This window comes from Scyliorhinus torazame, chromosome 1 (assembly GCF_047496885.1).
Source record: "Scyliorhinus torazame isolate Kashiwa2021f chromosome 1, sScyTor2.1, whole genome shotgun sequence".
In the NCBI taxonomy this organism is placed as follows: Eukaryota; Metazoa; Chordata; class Chondrichthyes; order Carcharhiniformes; family Scyliorhinidae; genus Scyliorhinus; species Scyliorhinus torazame.
The window spans coordinates 254,636,355-254,660,114 of NC_092707.1; the positions used below are offsets into that span (position 1 = coordinate 254,636,355).

General features: G+C 50.0%; 1 protein-coding gene across 2 annotated transcripts in view; it reads left to right on the forward strand.

Annotated features, from left to right (window-relative positions):
* The window catches only part of LOC140420708 (metabotropic glutamate receptor 1-like), a 912,336-nt gene that overhangs the window by 853,230 nt on the left and 35,346 nt on the right, over nucleotides 1-23,760 (forward strand). For both annotated transcript variants that reach the window (XM_072504710.1, XM_072504706.1), the window contains exons 6-8: nucleotides 8,113-8,281; nucleotides 8,541-8,667; nucleotides 17,068-17,998. In XM_072504710.1, the coding sequence (XP_072360811.1) occupies nucleotides 8,113-8,281; nucleotides 8,541-8,667; nucleotides 17,068-17,998 (1,227 nt within the window). The remainder of the gene's footprint in view (nucleotides 1-8,112; nucleotides 8,282-8,540; nucleotides 8,668-17,067; nucleotides 17,999-23,760) is intronic.

Genomic DNA, 23,760 nt, shown 5'->3' on the forward strand with positions numbered 1-23,760 from the left:
ATTGGAGAATCCCGCCCATGGTATTCTCAGAGTGTTGGAGGTAGTTACAGAGTTAGGGTAGATTAAAACCATGGAAGGACTTAAACACAAAGGTGAGAATTTTGAAATCAAGGTGTTGCTTCATCGGGAGCACCAAGCATAGGAATGATGTGTGGTTGGGACTTTGTGTTGCTAGGCAACGGGCGGCAGAGTTTTGGATGGCGTGACATTTATTGAGGAGAAGGTGGCCATTCGGCCCATCAGATCTGCAACAACCCTCTGAAAGAGCACCCCATCTAGGCCCATGTCCCCACCCTTTCCCAGTAACCCGACGGACACCAAGGGGCAATTTAGCATGGCCAATCCACCTAACCTGCACATCTTTGGACTTGTGGGAGGAAACCCACACAGACACGGGGAGAACGTGCAAACTCACACAGACAGTCACCTAAGTTCGTAATCGAACCTGGGTCCCTGGCGCTGTGAGGCAGCAGGGCTAACCACTGTGCTACCGTGCCACCCTTGGAGGACGGCCAGAAGAGCAATAGAATGGCTGAATCTAGAGGTATCAAAGACACGGATGAGGATTTCAGTAACTGATTGGCGAAGGTAGGGATGGAATAGGTCAGTCAGCACCTGTGGAGACAGGTCTGTCCCTGTGAAATTGTTCTGTTCCTTGTAAGTTGCTGACTCAGGTCTCAGTATCTCTGAAGTGAACTGTAAATAAATAGTAATTTGATATTGCATTTCTTCTACATTAGCCTGCACATCCTAAATAACCAATTCTGACAATGTTTTGATATATATTCTTGGGATGTGGGCGTTGCGGGCTAGGCCCATTCCTAATACCACCCGAGAAGGAGGAAGTGAGCTGCCATCTTGAACCGCTGCAGTCCAATTTTAAATTAGGTTCTGTAAAGCGAGAGCATGGATCATCTTGTCTTCTTTCTTTTCAGCTTAGCTTCTTGGTCCACGATATTTCTGATTTGGGGTGTCGGTCAAAATAGAATTTTTTTCTTCTCTCTTATCACTGTACCTAAATAACTAAACTCAATTTAATAAAAACGATTTTTAAGTCTCTGCTTGTTTCCTTTTTGATGGGAACCAATATTCAGAGTTCCTAGCGAAATTCTCCTACCCGCCCCGCCACATTTCTGCCCCGACCGGCCGGCGGGAGTCTCCGTAACACCGGCCGGTCAATGGGGTTTCCCATTGTGGGGCAGCCCCACGCCGTCGGGAAACCCCCCGGCGCCGGCAAAATGGAGACGCCCGCCGGCGGAGAATGACGCCCCCTGTATTGGCTTATCAATACTCCAGCGACTGAATGACTGATCGTTCTATCCACTCGATGCACTACCGCAGGATATAACTAGGCACGAGGCCTCAGAATTCCCTGCTCTTGATTGTCTCTTTACGACGCACAGTTCCCTTCATCCCACAATGACATGAATTTTGTTAATTGTGCACAGTTTACCAATTATTTCACCTGTTATCTGTCCCCTCCACTGGGGAGAAGATGTAATTGAAATTGGATAGATTTTAATTGTTTTACTCCCTTACAAATTGCACCTTTTATAAAGGTAGCACCTGACAACGCAACTTCCGTGACGTCGGTGTTCTCCCAGTGCATCGTCAGAAACTGTAAATTAGCTTCTCCTTAAGACGTAGGAGCAGGAGTAAGCCATTTGTCCCATCGAGCTGGCTCCGAATTACAAGTTTACCCCAATTAGAGTTTGTTTATCCTTGCTTATACAGGCAGCCGGAGGGCATATCAGTGCACTGATTTGTTTGATGACTCCATCACAGCTTGTTACTTAAAATCAGGCACTTTACTCACATTCCTTTAAATAGATGCTTGGGTCTTTAACAATTTGAGCCGACTGCTGTTAGATCTGCTGTCTGACTGCTAGGTGAGGAGGTGAAACAGACTTGAACAGAGGCAGGAAGTATTCTTGCATTGGCCTCTGCTGTGACTCAGGGGTAATACTCTTGCCTCTGCCTTTAGAAGGTCGTAAGTTCAAGTTCCACTCTAGGTGCACGGGGGCAGATCATCCAAACTGATAACTCCACCATGGTACTGGGGAGTGCTGCACTGTTGGGTGTGCCATCTTTTGGCTGAGACTTCAAAAAGTTGCCTCAGCTGCTCTCTTGGTTGAACGTATAAGATCCCATGGCGCGATTACAAGGAAAAGCAGAGGAGTTCTCAACGCTGTCCCGGCCAAGGTACACCCCTTGACCAAGGCCACTAAGTCAGATTTTAGTAGGCAAGGCACTACATTCAAGCCTTTTGTTTTCATGAATTGAACAGTGTTGGGCAATATCCAGCAGCAGGGAGAGTCACAGATTCATAGTCGTAGCACCAGGAGAAGGCCATTCAGCCCATCAACACTTTGTAGAGCAATCCAGGGGCTTTTACTCCCTGGCTCTTTCCCATGATCCCGGCAATTTGTTCTCCTTCAAGAATTTTGAGGGATTCCCTTCAGCATTTATCAGTCTGTCCACAAGTCAGATGGCGACAGACTAGCGACCTGTTCCAGGAATTACTAGCTATGGAAACAGACAAAAGTCTGCTTCAGTGCACAACTAAGTGCAGGAAGAGAATGGAATACAAGACCGATAATGCAATGGGGCTGGAAAAATCTTTAAACGGACCTATTTAAAAGCTGGAGCAGGGCAACCCTGGGCCCTTTACTCGCGTTTCTGAATCTAATGGAGCCTCGTTCAGGGATTGACTTGTCAGAGATAATCATAAACTTCAACTACTCATGTTATTTGAGATATCGCTCTCCTCATTTTAATAATTCCTCGCAAATATTGGGTTTGATTCAACCGAAAAACTTCTAAAAGTGTTACTTTGGGTGAGTTTGGCAGGGTGATTCCGGCTGGCTTTTTGGGTGAGATCCGCACTGGTATTCACCCACACTTAGAGCCCAATCTAACGGAAAAGAAGAATCCGTTCTGGGCAGGATTAGTGGAATCGTTCCTGGAGGTTGTAGTGCCGGGAACAACCCCACTATCGAACGGCACTTTATTGGGGGCCTCAACGGGGATCACCCTGCCGAGGCCGCATTCATGTCGCATTTCCTGCACCAAGGGGCTCCGTCAATCTCTCGATACCCACCCTCCCGCTAATCACCCAACTCACCTGTTTAGGGGTTCTTGAGGCCCCCGCACCTCACCTCATATGGGTTGGACAACCCTGGGCCCAATGCCCATTGCGGGCAAAATGCCACCAGGGCACATTCGGTGGAATTTAATGGAAAAATTTCAAAATTCATTTGTGACGGATTTTTCCCACCCCATATCCAATGGCTCTGCCCGCAAGATCCCCTCCCCCCGCTATCCAATGACATTAGGGCGCGATTCTCTGGCCTCGTTGCGCTTCCGCTTGAGCAAAACGAGGCCATTGAACAGCGGGAAAGACCAATTATGCGAACCACGCCAGGCGCCAAATAATTTGTGATAATAATAATCTTTTGTCACAAAGAGGCATACATTAACACTGCAATGAAATTACTGTGAAAAGCCCCTAGTCGCCACATTCCGGTGCTTGTTTGGGTACACTGAGGGAGAATTCAGAATGTCCAATTCACCTAACAGCACATCTTTCAGGACTTGTAGGAGGAAACCGGAGCACCCGGAGGAAACCCACACAGATACAGGGAGAACGTGCAGACTCCGCACAGACAATGACCCACGCCGGGAATCGAACCTGGGACCCTGGTGCTGTGAAGCAACGGTGCTAACCACTATGCTACCGTGCTGCACTCTCCCGATGTAACCGCAATGCTCCTGAAGGCGAAATCGGGCTCCCGCCATAGTGTGGTGAGAAACCAATTATCACCATTTAAGCCCTATTTCCATACAATTAACGAGAGACACCCCATATCCAACGGCCTCCCATCATTCAGCGGCCTCCCCAGCAACTGGTCACACTGACGCTGAGAAGTACTCTTTTTTTAAAATGTGAACCTGGCAAAAGGGCTTCTGTGGGGCTATGAGTAGCAATCTTTGCTCACAGGTAAAGAGCCTGGGGCGTTGGGCTTGCCACCCCAGTTTTCAGCGGCGGGTGGGGCATCCTCGGCTGGATGGTTGGGACCAACCTCCGCAGGGACGGGTCGCCGTGGGAAAGGAGGGAGGGGGGCCGCTGGGTGGGGCAACCACACGCGGCTCCATCATGCCAAGCCCTGGATAGTGTGGACCCGTACCATGTAGCATGAGGGAGTCATTGCCTAGCAACCCAATCAGACCGCGATGCCTGGACACTGTGCTTGAACACTGTGGGAGGCAACACCACACACGGAGCAGCCAAGAACCGAACACCCAGGGGGTGGGATTTGGCTGCGGGGACACATCCACGGCCGGAGGGTGGGTGAGTGCAGCAGGGAGAGGATCAGCGCCAGGTCCAGTGAAGTTATGTGCGGGTGTCTGTGGTACAGGGTCTGGGGTTTGTTGAGAGGGGATCGCTGTGGCCGGGAGTGCGTGGACTGGGCGTTCCGGATGTGGTGGAGGGATCAATGGGGAATGGAGGGTCCTGGGGTGGGAGCTATCGCTGTTTGTCCGTCTAACACCCTCTCCCAATGCCTTGCAGATATTGAACGGTATGGACGATATTTTGGACAGGCCCTAGTGGTGCTGTCGGTAGGCTAGGCGGCCAGATGCCGGAGTCGGTGGCGACAGCAGCATCTGCAGATGCTCGAGGCAGCGGCCCACGTGCAGGGACCCACCCCACACCCAGAAGACCCAGCTGACCACAGGCCAGGGAGGGAGCCAGAGGGTGAGCCCGTGACTGGCCAGGGTGTACAGCCATTACTGGTCCTTTGAATAAATGAAAAGCTGACGGTACAGCACCTATGTCATGTCCTCGGGGACATGGAGGAGGAGGAGGACATCCGCTCCTGGTGGCCGTAAAGCTCACTGCAGCCTTGAACCTTTAAGCCTTGGGATCCTTCCAGGGCTCGAGCGGGGTCCTGTGTGACATCTCGGAGGCCACAGCCCACTGGTGCATCCAGATGCCCTGTTTGCCTGGGTGGAGAACTATATAAACTTTGACATGGACAAAGCCCAACAGGATGCCTGGGCAGCAGGTTTCTCCGCCATCCCCGGGATGCCCCATGTCCAGGGGGTAATGGATGACACATGTCTCTTTGTGGTCATCCGGCCACCTGGGAGTGCCCTACGTCAACAGGAAGGGGTTCCACTCCCTGAACATACAACTCATGTGTGACGACCACATGAAGATCATGCACGTGTGTGCACACTTCCCAGGCAGTGTGCTAGGTCGAGGAGGGGGGGGGGCATTGGTGTCAACTCACCATGCTGCCCAGTGTAGATTGTTGACCATCTTCCGACACTCGAGGCCAGTCCTCCTGGTCACATTCCCCAAGCTGACTGCCACTTCGTCCCAGGAGGCACTGGCCGCCCTGTGGAACCCTCGGGGGAACAGATCATCCCTCCTGGCCTCCACCGCATCAAGGAGCCTCCCTAGGTACGCGTCTCCAAATCTTGGGCCGGTTTTCTCGGCGCCATGGCTGCGAGCCGAGTGGGGTTGGCTATGCAAGTGCTGTTTAAGTGCTTCCCGATCTTGTTAAAGGGGTGCTGGCGAGCACAGTCACGGCAAATCAGGTGGCAAGCCTTCATTTGTGGCGTGAAGCCCATGGGGCCTTGTTAAATGGACCAATTAAGGTTGAATACCGTTGCCAGCCACACTGGGCCGAGCACCGGGAAGTTCACGTCAGTTCCCGCTCACTGCCACACTTAGAAATCTTTCCGGAGAATCGCACACTTAGTCACATTTTCTGGGCCCTGGGAAGTTTCTCACCGGTTTAGCCCACACTTAGAATTTTTTTCAGCACTGGGGAGCTGAATTCAATTGGGCCGCCATTTTGAAAAGGGTGCCCCGATCTTTAAGTGAGCTTGTGGATCCCCACACCCCTCACCCATGGTTAATGTCACCCCCTGTTATGACCCCCTATGGGGACAGAACTTGTATTGCATCATACACTTCAGAGCATGAGCTACCCAGGTGACTAGGGGGTGGAGCTTCCTCCCAATTGGAGGAACTCCCTATAGGATATGAACCTCAACCTGGAAGCAGTTCGAAGAAGGTGACCCTGCGAGGAGTGGAGAGGAGTGATTGCTGTATCTAGTGTGAGAATAAAAAGAGTTGTATCCTGTCAACCTGGCCTCTTGTGGAGTCTTTGCCTCCATCTACAACACTCCCCACACACGCGGGCACAACCACCCAACACCCAAGTGAGGACATCCCACTATGGGGTCCATGGGGCCCACTATACGGGGCTGTTTAGCAGCACAGGGCTAAATCGCTGGCTTTGAAAGCAGACCAAGGCAGGCCAGCATCACGGTTCAATTCCCGTAACAGCCTCCCCGAACAGGCGCCGGAATGTGGTGACTAGGGGCTTTTCACAGTAACTTCATTTGAAGCCTACTTGTGACAATAAGCGATTTTCATTTCAATTCATTTCATTTCATGGGGCTGATCCCTCTTCAGATCCCCCCACCCTCCATGCACCCTTGCAGGCCCCCTCTCCTTCCAGGACCCCCACTCATCTCCCTCACCACAACCTCCCAGAGGCTCCTACTTACCTGCCTCCCCCCCCCCCCCCACTCTTCAAGCCCCTCATCTACCCTCCTTTCATGGACATGGCCCCCCTTGGGCCCTGACCCTTGGCAGTGTCCCCTGGCAATCTTGTACTGTCACCCTGGCAGTGCTTCTGCTAGCTTGGCACAGCCACCTGGGCACTTTGGCAGTGCCCAGGAGCCAGCTGGGCAGTGCCAAGATTCCCGCATTCCAGGGGGATGGCCAGGGAGCCTCTTTGCACTGACTCTGACCACCCAGGGGTATCGGTGACCCAGGAGAGACCCCCCCCCCCAGGTTCCGTTCTGCCTAGTCCATGTTTGTGTGGACCAGCACTGAACGGTGCCTCGCTACAGCCTCCTTGGGTAGGTCCCGGGTAAGTCTGCCTACGCAGGTTTGGTCATGCCCTGTTTGGTCATGATTCCGATTCTGACACCCCGAGGGACATGGGTAGATCCCAGAAGGCCGGAAGGTTGCCGGGAAGCCTGCAAGAGGCCTCTCCCGGCAGCTACTGGCTGCGTTGCACTCGAGCGAGAGCGCAAATTGGCTTGTAGATTGTGCCCATTGGCACTGACAGCCTGGCAGTGCCACATGGACATCCTGGAAATCCCAGATTGGCACCATCAGAGTGCCAGGGTGACCAGATGGCATCCCCAGCGTACCACCCTGCCAAGATACCAGCCACCTGGGGATCTCTGATCTCCTGGGAGACGCCCCCAAGTGACATTCCGCCTAGTCCCCCTTTGTGGGGACCAGTGCTAAAGCTGGTTCGAGCTGGTGTCGGCAGAGTTCAATGAGCTTTTAGAAACAGTTTCTCCTTATAGATCCTACCTAACCCCTTTGTCATTTGTAAAACCTCCATCGGGTCTCCTCTGAGCATTTACTTTTCCCAGGGCAAGTATTTCTGGCTTTACAGTACCGTGAACACCGGAAGATTAAAGCTTCAGTCACCTCAGGATTGAGTCACTCAGTTGTGTGGAGAGGTGACAGAAATTAGGATTTGGCAGAGTTCCAAGAGGTTTTTAAAATTAAGAAGGGTTTTGATAGTTTTCCTAGCAATTGGATCAGTAACCATAGGATGTGAGCTCAAGATAATTGGCAAAAGGATAAAGGAAACTTTTATTTTAACGCAGTAATGATGATCTTCAGTGCTTTACCCAAACTTCCAAAAGACAACAGGATAGTTACAGAAAAAGGAAACAAAACGAAGGGTTATGATGGAAAGAGCATGAGTGTCGGGTTAATTGACGCGCTTTTAAAAATGTTAATTCAGGCATCATTGTGCTGTGAAAGAATATTTAATTATCTAACTGATAAACAAGTCGATGTTTATTCAAGTAGCTGCCGTTCTCCAGCAAGAAGCCTTGTTTCATGAGGGTGCAAGTTGGAGACTTGGTGTTCTGGTGCTTTGGATCTCTCTGCCCCTGGGACTCGTATCCTGTTTGAGTAAAGTTCCCCCTCTCACAGTAGGACCGCTACAGAAATCCACACCAAAGAATGCCCGTCCCTGTTAAACTTCTTCTTTGAATTGCCAGGTACGATATTATGAATCTCCAAATCGCAGAGGACGGTGTGTATGACTACGTTAATATTGGGACGTGGTATGAAGGGTTGTTGGACATTGACGACAACAAACTTCAGATGAACATGACAACGATGGTGCTCTCTGTCTGTAGCGAACCCTGCACCAAAGGACAAATCAAGGTGGGTCCACCCAGCACTTCCGTCAAAATCACCTGTGAAAGGATTGGGGTGGTTGGATTGCTTCTGAAGGTCAACACCCAACTTGCTGAGATTGGCGATCACTTTCTCAACACTTGGCTTCACTGTCATTCAAAGGGACACACAATGAGTGGGGTTATGTCTCTCGGTTGTTGATGTCAGGTTGTCATCTTGAAATTTAGCTGAGTGCTTTCTAGCAGTTCTAGTTTTCATTAAAGGGATCTCCGTCCTGTTTCAATAGGTTATTCGGAAGGGAGAGGTGAGCTGCTGCTGGATCTGCACAACTTGCAAAGAGAATGAGTACATGCAGGATGAGTTCACGTGCAGGGCCTGCGAGCTAGGCTGGTGGCCGAATGGTGACCTCACAGGTAATGATTCTCTTGGGAATGTCGCCCAAGGTTCATGCAGTATTTTTGACAGCATGCATGGGTGTAAAGGAAAAACCCATTGGCAAGATTTTGAAGAAGTGTAGGACAGTTCTCCCCAGTGTCTTGGTCAATATATTTCTCACAAAGCAACATCAGTAAAACAGGTAATCACATTGCTGTATACAGGTAGGATGTCACATTTCCTGCAATGGAACAATGACTATGCTTCATTATGTCCATCCTGAGGTCATGAAAGGAGCTATCGAAACCAAGTCTTTCCGTCTTTATCTGTCTTAAAACTAAGGTATGTTCCACAATTTAGTGCTTTGCAAGACCCTAAGTGTGTGTTTCAGGAATCAAGACATCAGCTTCACTCAACAGATGATTACACTCTGTAACCGGTGACACTATCCCAGTTTTCAGCTGAGCAAAGGTAGGGGCCAGAATTCTCCGTCCAATTGTTGGCGGCGGGTCCCGCTGGCAGCGCACCCCCATCCGCAAGTTTCCCAGCGGCGTGGGGTGACTTCAATGGGAGTTCCCATTGACAGCGGCAGGAACGGAGAATCCCACTGCAGGAGAACGGCGTTCTGCTGAGAAACACGCGGCTGGGAGGCTGGAGAATCCTGCTCAGGATGGATTTTTACATGGATTGTGCATCTTTAATATTTCTCTTTGCTTTTTATTGATAACAAAATGTGGATATTTTGTTCCCTGATTCCTCTCCCCCCAACCCTCTTCACAATGCTGACTTTTACTGGAGTAATTAACTCATGGTCAGCAGCTCCTCAAATGACCAATTTTCATTGAAATAGACGTCACAGCAAAGGAATCGGCCAGTCACCCCAACAGTTCCATGAGTTTCTGCTCCATACGAGCCTCCTTCCAACCTACTCCATTACCTTCATCACCTTTTATTCCTCTTGCCCTCATATGTTTATCCAGCATTATAACATGATTTCCAGGTCCGACTCGAATGCCTGACAGTGGCTGCAGAGTGCAATCTTTTTTTTTAGAAAACATTTTATTAGGGTGATGCGACCATCAATTCACACGAGACAGAGAGTTGAAGTGAACAGTGGTTTTAATCAGCTAGAACAGTGCCTGCCTGCGACTGCCCTGCACTGAGAGCCGCCTACAGGGCAGCAGATCTATATACCTCCCCCGAGGGGGCGGAGCCCACAAGGGCACCAACATGATACAGTACGGTGTAATGTGATACAATGGTCCATAGGTGGAGCCCACAAGGACAACAACATTGTACAATTTTATACAGTGGTGAATGGTTGCCGTAATATATTTGTAGTTTTTATAATAATAACGATAACAGCAACATGAACATGGTACATAAATCAATTCCAACCCTGTCCCATTCTTCGTACCCCTAACAGTAAGACAATAGCCCAGCAGCCCCCCACCCCCCCCCCCCCCACCCCCCCACCCCCCCACCCCTCCCGCCCCCTAGATTTCTGCCTCTGCTGACATTTTAACTTTCTCCGAGAAAGTCGACGAATGGCTGCCACCTCCGGGCGGCAGTGTGCAATCTTGACCAGAGTATTTGGAGAGTGACCAGTTAAGAGTTTACACCGAAAGGCCATTAGGGTACTGCCTATCCTTAAACTGAATGTGGGCCAACTCTGCCGCTGAAACCTCCGGTGGTGATGAAAAGCACACCATAAATGCAAGTCTTTCTTTCCTTCGCATATATTTCAATATCCAAAACAGATATAGATGAGGGAGGCCATTTTGTCCACCTTGGGTCACCTTTAGAATTTGTCTTCACAACCAATGAAGTACATCTTAAGTGCAGCCATTATTGCTGAGCAAGAAAACACAGTAGCTAATTTTCAGCAAGCTCCCGCACAAATAGTAAAGTGACAACCACCCTTTCAATCTATTTTCGGGATGTTAGTTGAGTGATGGGTGTTGCCCAGAACACCAGGAAGGACTGAGATTCTCCCAAATTGGTACCCTTGGCATATCTAACATCCCCCAAGCCCATCGAACAGCCCATCCGCTGCTTCAGTACCGCGCTGAAGAGGTCAGCCTGGATTTTGAACCACATATTGAAATATCCTGACCACCATTCTTTTTCTTCACTCAGACGAGGGCGTGTTGCTGGAAATGACAGCCAGAATCTTGTGCCCAATTTGCAGCAGGCATAAAAGGAGACAGGGAGGGGGGGTGCAAAATCTCGCAAGAGCCAAAGAACAAGATTTGCTCCCTTGAGATCTCGCGATGCAATCATCCCTGCCCCTGCCAATGATGCATTGGAGTTTGCGCCCTACAATGACGAACCCCATTTAAATACATTTTAATATCATTAACGGCCTTCCCCACTGTATCGATCCCCCCCCATCACATTCAAATTTCCCGCCAACGTGACGTCACGTCACGTCGCCGAGATTTGGACCAACATGAACCTGGTGAAGAGAACCCGCCGGGGGTGCACAGGTAAGGACAGCCCTCAGTAGGGAGAGGGACATGCCCTGGCACTGTCCGCTGGCATTGTGGGGTGGTGCCAGGGGAGCATCTTTTGGGGAGATCCATGGGGCGGGGTGGGGGAGGGGGGAGGTTCCTGTGATGGCCGATCTCTAGAAGGCTGAGATAAATGTGGTGGGAAAAGCCATCAGCAGGCAGCACACTGCTTTTCCCACCCAAAACAACACTTAGTTGAAAGAAAATGCAAAATTCCACCCAACATTAAAACAAGCAGCGGGATTCCCTGCTCCTGAAACTAAGTGTTGATGCTGGGGCTGAATTAGTGGAGTTCCAGCACCTGCAGGTGCAGTTGGAGAACTCCAACCGCATGCAGTAGCAGAAGGTGGTGCTGACCATGCGTGCCACTCAGGGTGGCGTCCGTGGCGGAGGCCTTGCGGGCGAAGGTTTCGGCCGTGGGTCAGGATATCCAAGGCTTGGCGCAACCTGTGCAGGCGGTGGCCAAGGTCTAGGACAGGGCTTCCCTCTCACAGGCAGCCATGTGCCAGAGCTATCTGGACATTACAGCGGAGCTGCTGAGCGTGGCCCAGTCGCAGGAGGCCATGGCTGAGAGCATCGGCTGCATTGCCCAGGTGCCCCAGGCATCACCTGAGAAGTAGGGTGGGCACCACACCACCTGGGGCACCGAGCAGCAACCGGGAATGGGCAGAAATTGTGAGTGGGATTGGCCCAGGGGCCGCAGTTCAGCCAGCGCTTACTACTGACCGCTCCGGTGTCCCACCCCCATCTCACCACCCTAAGGGTCGATGGTACCGTGTGATGGAGTGGCCAGCTTGCATGCAGGGATCACTCGGGTGGACAGTGGAAAGTGATACTGTGGGCAGGAGTCAGACGTTGTCGAACAATGCGGAGCACCAGAGCTCATCGCAGAACGGGTTGGCATCAACCTCCATCCCACGGGCCAGACCCGCTGTTACTGCCAACACAGGACCCACACCTCGTAGCGAGGCAGGTAGTCATCACGGACGAGGGTTACAGGCGGGGGGATGGAGGAGGGAAGGGGGGGGAGGTGTGGAGGTGGCCACCCACCCAGTCGGTGAACCTGGAGGCGATTAGAGCAACCTGTGCGCATTGGGCCCTGGCGCACACATTCTGCGGCCTCCCATGCCTGCTTGGGCCCATGTCCTGCCCATTCTCGCCCTACCCCGCATCCTCCTCGTTGGACGAGGACTGGCGTTCATCCTCCTCCTCCAGCATGTCGCTCCACTGCTATGCCATGTTGTGGAGGACGCAGCAGGCCACCGCGATGTGGGTGACCCTCCCAGCGCTATACTGGAGGAACCCTCCAGTATAGCGCTAAACCACATCTTCAGGATGCCGAAGCATTGTTGTAGCGGGTCTCTGCGACGGTCTGTGGCCTCCGAATAGGCATCATCAGCCACGACCGCAGTTGATGACCCTTGTCGCCCAAGAACCAGCCCCCCCTCCGGGGGTGCACTTCGATGAGGCCAGGAACCGTTGAGTGTGCCAGGATGCAGGTGTCGTGCATACTGTCCGGGTATCGGGCACAGGCCTGTATGGTGCGCATCTGATCGTCACACACTGATGCACTATTAATTACGACGAGACGAGAGTAGAGAGTAATCGAGGCTTTATTACACAGAGATGTGTGGCCTCCTCCAGCTGCTGCCAAAATGGCTGCAGTTCGTAGAGCACACACATTTATACTCCACCTACTGGGCGGAGCCAGGAGGCAGGGATCTACCCCCATACATGTAGTACAGGGGCCTTACCGTAATACCCATAGAGACAATATAATACAACAGTGGTGACTATCACACACACAAGCTGCACGTTCATTGAATGGAACTCCTTTTGGTTTGGAAAGATTGGCTTGTCATCTGCAGGTGCTCATAAGGTGTCATGCGTCCCGTTGATCAGCCCCTGGACCAGGGGCACCTTGGCAATGACGGTGAACTCGCAGCCTGGGCATCCTGATGGGCTCGAACTACATTGAAATGGCCGAATGGGCATATAGAGCCTCTGTGACGGCACGGATGCACCTGTGTGCAAAGCTCTGTGAGATTCCAGACAAGTCCCCACTCAGCGCCTGAAAGGACCACGTGCCCCGAAGTTCAGGGCGACCGTCACCTTGACGGCCACCTGGAATGGGTGGCCTCTCCCATTCCCCCATGGTGCCAGGTGCACCATGATCCGACAGATATGTTGCACTGTGCCTCGACTCAGTCGGAGTCTTCAACGGCATGCCCGGTCTGGCAGGTCCTTGAATGACAGGTACTGCCGGTAGACGTGGCACCACCTTTGCAGCTCCTCCTCCTCCCCCACCTTGGCTTGTTGGTCAGTCGGCTCTCCATCCTCACCGGCTGCCTCCTGTTCCCCTGGGGCAGTCTCCGCTGCTGCAGCTTCCTCCTCCGTGAACAGCTCCAGCTCGTACAGCCGTAGTGCATCTGTAGGGCTGTGGCGACTAGGAGGAAGGCCACCATTGCTGGTTGAATTCCAATATCCATTGTCTGCAGGGGGTGAAAGGCCGCCATATTAGCATGGTGCGTACCCCCGTGCCCAACCAGGTCCAAAGGGCTATATGGTTGCCCCGGCTGGCAGTGCAGAGTCTGCTCCGCAAGTAATCCCCCTCCCCCCCCCCCCCCCCCACCCAGCCAGCCTGGCCGATCAGGAACAGCAGCCCACGGTCGTGCCTCCCCATGTCCTACCTCCTCTCTCTCCCTCACAGTCGCACAACTTGTTTCCCGATTTTTAAAAGCACAAGTGAACCTCGCCATCGGGAATTCCCCCGGTGAAGACGGAGCATCGCGGAGGCCCCCGGAAAATACCGTGTCAGGCCCGCTAATGATATGCCAACGGTGTTTACTGTACGTGTGGAGTAGAATGCATTGACGCCGCTGGCGAGGCAGCGGAGAATTGCGATTTGGCGTCAAAACCGATTCTCCGTCCAATCACGTTTCCTGATTTCGGTGTCTGCTGACTGAGAATTCCGCCCATGGAAATTGCACACAATTCTGATTTTTAAAATTCCTATAATGCACCCATAGAGTTGGTTAATTAATGCCTGCGGGGAATTTGCACCAGTCAAGCCTGCCTTTCTGCCTGAGGCTGCAGCTGAACATTTCCCCTGTGTGTATTGCATGTTTTTGTGCGCGTGCACACACCTATACATGCGTGAGGTGAAACTGAAAATTCCAGTGCGCACTGGGAACTCCCACATTGCATGACAACCAAGTGGAGAAGCTGCATTGCTCTTCCAGCCAAAATATGCTGTGAGCTTGAGAGAGGGTGTGAGGATGTTCACCCTACCTGCCTCTGTGGAACTAGCACATCTACAGTGCCCTGGGTCAAAGATAGGTGGCAGAAAGGAGGAGAAACTCATTTTTGCTTGATAAGGTGTTCTTAGAGGTCATTAAGGAGCAATCCATGCAGCATTCCCCAGCTGCACAGTAAAATCCCACTATTTTATAGCAGCCCGGAAACTCTGGGCGGGATTCTCCGAGCCTCCGGTCGAAAACACGCTCGGCGCGGGGGCGGAGAATGGGAATCAGACCCGCGATCGGGTCCGATGCCTTCCCGTGATTCTCCGGGGACCGGAGAATCGTCACCAGTCGTGCGCGCGTGGTCAACGTGGCGTCGGTCGGGGGCCGTTGAAAGAGGTTCACTCATGGTTCCACCCGGCAGGAGCACGGAGTGACGGCTGCAGACCCAGTCCGCTGCTGCCCTGATTGGGGGGTGGGGGGGGGGGGGGGTTCCGTCACCGATGGGGAAGGGGGGCCCTCCAGGACGGGCAGGCTCGCGATCGGGGCCTATATTTACGGGGTCAGCCCGCTGTGTGGGTCCACCATGTTACGCGGACCGGCCGCCGGAGCTGCGAGGATTATTCCGGGGCCCTGCTAGCCCTCTTCAAAACGGAGAATCACTCTGGACTTGCTAGGAGATTCACACCCGTTTTCTCGCGGGCGTGGGGACATAGCCCCATTATCAGAGAATTCTGCCCTCCGTCTCCACTCACAATGTGCTGGCTCAGAATATTAGTGTGGTCCCCCTCCTCACATGCTCGAGTTGCACGCAGTATTCTGACAGGTGACTGGAAGGCAACAATTGTACAAACCTCATTGAAACATTAAATCATTTCGAAAAAAAACATTGAGGAAAGTGCAGAATAGGCAGCCGATTGGCTACGCCATTATGTAACCCACAGTCAAGGTCAAATAGCACCGTCAAAGTTCCCTATTTGAATGCACTATGTTAGACTTAGACTTAGAACATACAGTGCAGAAGGAGGCCATTCGGCCCATCGAGTCTGCACCGATCCAGTTAAGCCCTCACTTCCACCCTATCCCCATAACCCAATAACCCCTCCTAACCTTTTTGGTCACTAAGGGCAATTTATCATGGCCAATCCACATAGCCTGCACGCCTTTGGACTGTGGGAGGAAACTGGAGCACCCGGAGGAAACCCACACAGATATGGGGAGAACATGCAAACCCCACACAACCCCAGGAATCAAACCTAGCTCCCTGACACCGTGAGACAGCCACGGCCCTTGCACATTCCGACAATGCCAATGAAGGAAGTGGTCTATATGTTTCAGGCTGGGTTGGAAAAATGGGCCTTTCTTCCTTGTCGCGCAGCCATTTTCTTTGGAACTACCCAGAAGTGGGAGCGTGAACTTTGCTATCTACAAATACCCGGTGGCCTGTTATTGATCGATAGTTCTGAGATTATAGAACATAGAACATAGAACAATACAGCGCAGTACAGGCCCTTCGGCCCACGATGTTGCACCGAAACAAAAGCCATCCAACCTACACTATGCCATTATCATCCATATGTTTATCCAATAAACTTTTAAATGCCCTCAATGTTGGCGAGTTCACCACTGTAGCAGGTAGGGCATTCCACGGCCTCACTACTCTTTGCGTAAAGAACCTACCTCTGACCTCTGTCCTATATCTATTACCCCTCAGTTTAAAGTTATGTCCCCTCGTGCCAGCCATATCCATCCGCGGGAGAAGGCTCTCACTGTCCACCCTATCCAACCCCCTGATCATTTTGTATGCCTCTATTAAGTCTCCTCTTAACCTTCTTCTCTCCAACGAAAACAACCTCAAGTCCATCAGCCTTTCCTCATAAGATTTTCCCTCCATACCAGGCAACATCCTGGTAAATCTCCTCTGCACCCGCTCCAAAGCCTCCACGTCCTTCCTATAATGCGGTGACCAGAACTGTACGCAATACTCCAAATGCGGCCGTACCAGAGTTCTGTACAGCTGCAACATGACCTCCTGACTCCGGAACTCAATCCCTCTACCAATAAAGGCCAAAACTCCATAGGCCTTCTTCACAACCCTATCAACCTGGGTGGCAACTTTCAGGGATCTATGTACATGGACACCTAGATCCCTCTGCTCATCCACACTTTCAAGAACTTTACCATTAGCCAAATATTCCGCATTCCTGTTATTCCTTCCAAAGTGAATCACCTCACACTTCTCTACATTAAACTCCATTTGCCACCTCTCAGCCCAGCTCTGCAGCTTATCTATATCCCTCTGTAATCTGCTACATCCTTCCACACTATCGACAACACCACCGACTTTAGTAATAGAAAATTATGGTTGGTTGTTGTTGGCCTGATCACATTCCCAGGAAATACATATTTCGAAGCCCTACCTTTAGTTCCATCAAAATGTGTACTTTTCTGTTTTTCAAAGAGAAAGAAAGTATTGGGCATTAGACTTTACAAACCACTGATAATTGGTATTGAGTTAACTAGTTGCTTTATATGTTGACTTTGTATACACATCCCGAGCTGCTTCATAAGAGTGCTAGCAGACCAAGATTGACATTGAGTTACATTGAGATGTTAAGGACCGACGACCAAATTACTCATAATTTCTGAACCTGTTTTTCCATATTTTTTTCCTCTTCCACAGATTGTAAGAGAATTGATGTGAAGCACTTGAGTTGGAGTGATGTGGAGTCTGCTATCGCTGTGGTCTTCTCCTGTTTAGGGATCCTTGCTACTATGTTCGTCACTCTTATCTTCGTTCTGTACAGGGATACGCCAGTGGTCAAGTCCTCCAGCCGCGAGCTCTGCTACATCATCCTGGCTGGCATCTTCCTGGGGTACATCTGCCCGTTCACGTTACTGGCCAAACCAACTCTAGCCTCCTGCTACTTCCAGAGAATCCTGGTTGGGCTCGCTGCTGCCATGTGTTACTCGGCCTTGGTGACCAAAACCAACCGTATTGCCAGGATCTTGGCTGGCAGCAAGAAGAAGATCTGCACCCGCAAGCCCCGGTTCATGAGTGCCTGGGCCCAGTTGGTGATCGCTTCCATCTTGATCAGTGTTCAGCTGACCATAGTGGTCACACTGCTGATCCTGGAGCCCCCTACACCGGTCCTTTCCTACCCGAGCATCAATGAAGTCTTCTTAATCTGCAACACCAGCAACCTGGGCGTGGTAGCCCCTCTAGGGTACAACGGGCTTCTCATCATGAGCTGCACCTACTACGCCTTCAAGACCAGGAACGTACCTGCAAACTTTAATGAAGCCAAGTACATAGCTTTCACCATGTACACAACGTGCATCATATGGTTGGCCTTCGTTCCGATCTACTTTGGCAGCAACTACAAGATTATCACTACCAGTTTCTCGGTCAGCTTAAGCGTGACTGTGGCCCTGGGTTGCATGTTCACCCCAAAGATCTACATCATTATCGCCAAGCCGGAACGCAATGTCCGTAGCGCCTTCACCACTTCAGATGTCGTGCGCATGCATGTAGGCGACGGGAATGCTGCCTGTCGGTCCAACAGCCTGCTCGACATGTTTAGGAGGAAGAAAACGGTGGCCGGCAATGCAAGGTAAGCAGCCCAGGTACGAACACTTCAGTGCCCACTAAGTGCCGTGTGGAATCTTATGTTCTCGAATTGAGTGGCCCATTTCCTGCATGCAACCATCTCTTCCATGTTTAGCTTAGGCTGTCACCTCCATGTGTCTCCTGCTCTGGAGTCTCATGAAATGTAGAGCAGTGTAGTAGTTATTGTACTGGATTTGTATCTCTAGAAGTTCTGAGTTCAAATCCCGTCATGGTAAGTTAGGAAATTGGCACTTTGAACAATTGTCTTAAACTGCCAGATTGTGCCAACTGGTTCACCAAGATCTAGTGATATGGGAACCTATTGCCCCTACCTCCTCTGCCTCCATGTGACTCTAGTCATACACAATGGGAGCTTTAGTGCCCACAGAGGAGCTGGTGAGGCCCACATCCCAAAATTAATAGCACATCACAGCGCAGATTGGGTCCATTTGGCCCCTGTGCCACTGGGAGGGCAACCTGTATGCATTGAGTCTCTGGTGTCAGCCTATCTATGAAACTCAAACCCTCACCGCCAGGCCGCACCAGTCATGGTCCTATCAATCTCCTGACTTTGCCCAATTTTCCCTTGTCTGGAAAATAATCTCTGACCAAAGCATTCCAAGCTCCAGTAACCCCGAAAGAACAAATTTCTCCTAATCTCTTTCTCTTGATATCTATTTCAAATTACATCATTGCCTCACAATTCAGTGGAAAGTCTTTCATTATTCTTTCTGTCAAAACTGCATAATTTAATGCATAACTCTTTTATATCACAGAATCACTGCAGATTTTATAGAATAGTATCCCTGCAGTGCAGAAGGAGACCGATTGTCCCATCAAGTCTGCACCGACCTTCCAAAAGGGAACCCTACCAAGGACCATGCCCCCCCCCATGCTAACCCCGTAACCCAGTAACCCCACCTATCCTTTTGAATACTAAGGGGCACTTTAGCATAGCCGATCCACCTTATCGGCACATCTTTGGATTGTGGGAGGACCCGGAAGAAACCCATGCAGACACAGGGATTACATGCACACAGTCACCCAAGGTCGGAATCGAACCCGCGTCCCTGGCACTGTGAGGCAGAGGTGCTAACCACTGTGCCACCGTGCCACTCAAGACTTTATTCTTTTATGGGATGTGGCGATTGCTGGCAAGACCAGCATTTGTAGCCCATCCCTAATTGCCCTTGAACTGAGCGGGTTGGCGAGCCATTTCACAAACTAGTTAAGAGTCAACCACATTTAAGTAGGTCTGGAGTCACGTGTCAGCCAGACCAGGGAAGGCAGCAGATTTCCTCCCCTGAGAGATATTAATGAACAAGATGGGTTTTTACAACAATTAACAAAGGTTTCAGGGTCACCATTACTGAGACTAGCTTTTCAATTCCAGATGTTTTAATTGAGTTTAAATAGCACCAGCTGCCGTGGTGGGATTTGAACTCATGCCTCCAGCTCTTGGCCCTTTGGATTACCTGCCCAGTGACATTATTTTTATGCTATTGTCTCCCCCACAAACCTCTCTAAGCCCCCAACTGATCTTCTCTTAGCCTTCTATACAGCAGTGGAAATAGTCTGCGTCTTACATCTCACCCGGCAACAACAGCATTTGTCAAGAAACGTTATTCATTTGTCCCTGGATTTTCCAAACGGACTATTGCGGTTAATTTCCCGATATGCATTCCCAGTGGGTGTGGCTGCACACCAGAATCAAGCAATAGAAAGTTTACCCTTTAATAATGGCATTAACCCTCTGTCCCAAACATATTGCACCGTCATCAATAAGTAATTTTATCCTTTTCAGGGTGAGATTTGCCTTTCAGGTAGATCAAGTTGATAAGGGCTCTGACAGCCCGTCATTCCTCTCCGAGTCCAAATTAAACTCTCTGATTCCTTTAACCATTTCCATCTCTTTCACAATTCATTTTTCAATTTCTCCAGCCATGCCACCACATCTGTCTGTTTATTACTCCTGCTGGTCCCCTGGCCTTTTATTCCATATGTTCAATCTTGCTTTTAAATCTCTCCCATTCCTTCCCACCGCCACAAGTTGCTTGGGTTTTTTTTGTTGCACATTTTCCAATTCTTGAAATCAATATCCCCGCAAGTCCACAGCAGCCTGGAAGGTACCTCATGGACCTTGTCCTTTGATAAATGCTCTGTGTGCTGCTCCTCGCACCGTTAACAGTGGCCTCCCCATCTCTCTTGTCTCCTCATCATTAGCTGATGGCTGCTTTAAAAAAATGTTACCAAATTCTCAGTGTGGGCTGCACATCGTGAGTCTCTGTGTAGTATCCCTCGAAGGAGGAGGAAGGCATCTCAACTGGTCCTGAACCTTCCCTCAACTCGACCTGTATCTATACCTACATCTCACGTTTACTTGTGACCCATGCCAAAGTCCCAGAAACTTGTCCAGCTCTTTCACTTATTCTCACGCACACCCACTGTTTGGAAAACAAAAGAAGCCTCATTTAAGGTTTGTGTCTTAAATCACATTCAGCTAAATCTTTAAAACAAGTGGCATTGAAGCAAAAGGATATTACAACTGCTAATGAGCTAGGCTTTGATGCTGTTTTCCCAGAGCTGTACACAATACACAAATTGTTAGCCTGTCAAAGCAATTGATGATCACCTTCACACCCATTGTGATGGGAAGTCACTGGTCCCAATCATTTGACCATGGTTCTCTTGCAAGTCTATCCTCTGGTCATAAAAAGGGGTAAGACAGGGACCTATTGGCAACGGGTCAGGTTTGAAACAGAATCTGCAAGGACAAGTTTTGACCATATTCAAAAGGAAAACACAGAATAGTAATTTTGTTTGAGTCAAACAAGGTGACTAATCTGAGGAAGTGTAGCTTGTTCATTATTTGTATGTTATAATGCAAAGATAAATGGTACAGATTAAATCACACAAAAATGATCCTAACTATTTTTGTATGTTCATAATCTGTGGAATAAAGCACCTTCCCTTATATAACTTTGTTTTACCAGTTGTTTTCTCAGTTCAACATTGGAAAAAGTAAAGTCGCCATAGTCCCAGATGAACATAGGCTGCTTTCCCCTTTGTGGGGGGAGAGCTGCCTGGTGGTGATTTAACCTGAGGATCACCACACCTCAGGCGAAGTTGAGAAGGCAGGGTTTTCATGAATAACCTCAGCCGGTGCAGGGTTTGAACCCGCTCTTGGCCTTGCTCTGCATCACAAACCAGCTGTCCAGCTAACTGAGCTAAACCGGCCCCTTTGGAAAAAGTAAGGGAGACCCAATGAGCAACAGACATGAATATCTGGTTCACATCGCAAGGGGGAATGAGACAACCTGCGTTATACTATTATATGGCTAGATGTACGGGCAGGCTCCTGAATGAAAGATGCTCAGGCCACTAACAGAGCGACTTACATCATTCACTCAAGAGTAAAGTCATTTTTTAAAGAGTGTAATCCACACACCAGCAGGGCTAAGATACAAACTGCAACTTACAATTGAGAGTCTTGGCACACTGAAAGGATTTCACAGATAAAATCATTATAACAACCTAAATGCATGACACATGGCCAGTCACTGCCACATAATACAGGCTGCAGATTGATCTGCCACCAGTATGTACTTCTCCGTCAAGTTACAACACCGTCAGACTTGCGTCCCTGCTTACATAACACAGCTGCACATAATACAAGGAAGAAGTGGAATCAGGAGCAGGTCGTAAATCATAAACGTTTGATTTCCTTTGAGGAGAGCACGCGTGAGCATCCCTCCATGGGGGAAATAGGGGAAGGTTAATGCAACGGACATCCCTCAAGCTCCAGAGCAGTATCATCCCACGTCATGTTCCCCTTCTCGCTCAACCAACCCACAGAAGTACCATGCAATACAGGCTCTGTTTGAAGGTTACAGCCAGCATTCCTACATTTAGAACATAGAACATAGAACATAGAACAATACAGCGCAGTACAGGCCCTTCGGCCCACGATGTTGCACCGAAACAAAAGCCATCCAACCTACACTATGCCATTATCATCCATATGTTTATCCAATAAACTTTTAAATGCCCTCAATGTTGGCGAGTTCACCACTGTAGCAGGTAGGGCATTCCACGGCCTCACTACTCTTTGCGTAAAGAACCTACCTCTGACCTCTGTCCTATATCTATTACCCCTCAGTTTAAAGTTATGTCCCCTCGTGCCAGCCATATCCATCCGCGGGAGAAGGCTCTCACTGTCCACCCTATCCAACCCCCTGATCATTTTGTATGCCTCTATTAAGTCTCCTCTTAACCTTCTTCTCTCCAACGAAAACAACCTCAAGTCCATCAGCCTTTCCTCATAAGATTTTCCCTCCATACCAGGCAACATCCTGGTAAATCTCCTCTGCACCCGCTCCAAAGCCTCCACGTCCTTCCTATAATGCGGTGACCAGAACTGTACGCAATACTCCAAATGCGGCCGTACCAGAGTTCTGTACAGCTGCAACATGACCTCCCGACTCCGGAACTCAATCCCTCTACCAATAAAGGCCAACACTCCATAGGCCTTCTTCACAACCCTATCAACCTGGGTGGCAACTTTCAGGGATCTATGTACATGGACACCTAGATCCCTCTGCTCATCCACACTTTCAACAACTTTACCATTAGCCAAATATTCCGCATTCCTGTTATTCCTTCCAAAGTGAATCACCTCACACTTCTCTACATTAAACTCCATTTGCCACCTCTCGGCCCAGCTCTGCAGCTTATCTATATCCCTCTGTAATCTGCTACATCCTTCCACACTATCGACAACACCATCAACTTTAGTATCGTCTGCAAATTTACTCACCCACCCTTCTGCGCCTTCCTCTAGGTCATTGATAAAAATGACAAACAGCAACGGCCCCAGAACAGATCCTTGTGGTACTCCACTTGTGACTGTACTCCATTCTGAACATTTCCCATCAACCACCACCCTCTGTCTTCTTTCAGCTAGCCAATTTCTGATCCACATCTCTAAATCACCCTCAATCCCCAGCCTCCGTATTTTTTGCAATAGCCTACCGTGGGGAACCTTATCAAACGCTTTGCTGAAATCCATATACACCACATCAACTGCTCTACCCTCGTCTACCTGTTCAGTCACCTTCTCAAAGAACTCAATAAGGTTTGTGAGGCATGACCTACCCTTCACAAAGCCATGCTGACTATCCCTGATCATATTATTCCTATCTAGATGATTATAAATCTTGTCTCTTATAATCCCCTCCAAGACTTTACCCACTACAGACGTGAGGCTCACCGGCCTATAGTTGCCGGGGTTGTCTCTGCTCCCCTTTTTGAACAAAGGGACCACATTTGCTGTCTTCCAGTCCTCTGGCACTATTCCTGTAGCCAATGATGACATAAAAATCAAAGCCAAAGGTCCAGCAATCTCTTCCCTGGCCTCCCATAGAATCCTAGGATAAATCCCATCAGGTCCCGGGGACTTATCTATTTTCAGCCTGTCCAGAATTGCCAACACCTCTTCCCTACGTACCTCAATGCCATCTATTCTATTAGCCTGGGGCTCAGCATTCTCCTCCACAACATTATCTTTTTCCTGAGTGAATACTGACGAAAAATATTCATTTAGTATCTCGCCTATCTCTTCAGATTCCACACACAATTTCCCATCCCTGTCCTTGACTGGTCCTACTCTTTCCCTAGTCATTCGCTTATTCCTGACATACCTATAGAAAGCTTTTGGGTTTTCCTTGATCCTTCCTGCCAAATACTTCTCATGTCCCCTCCTTGCTC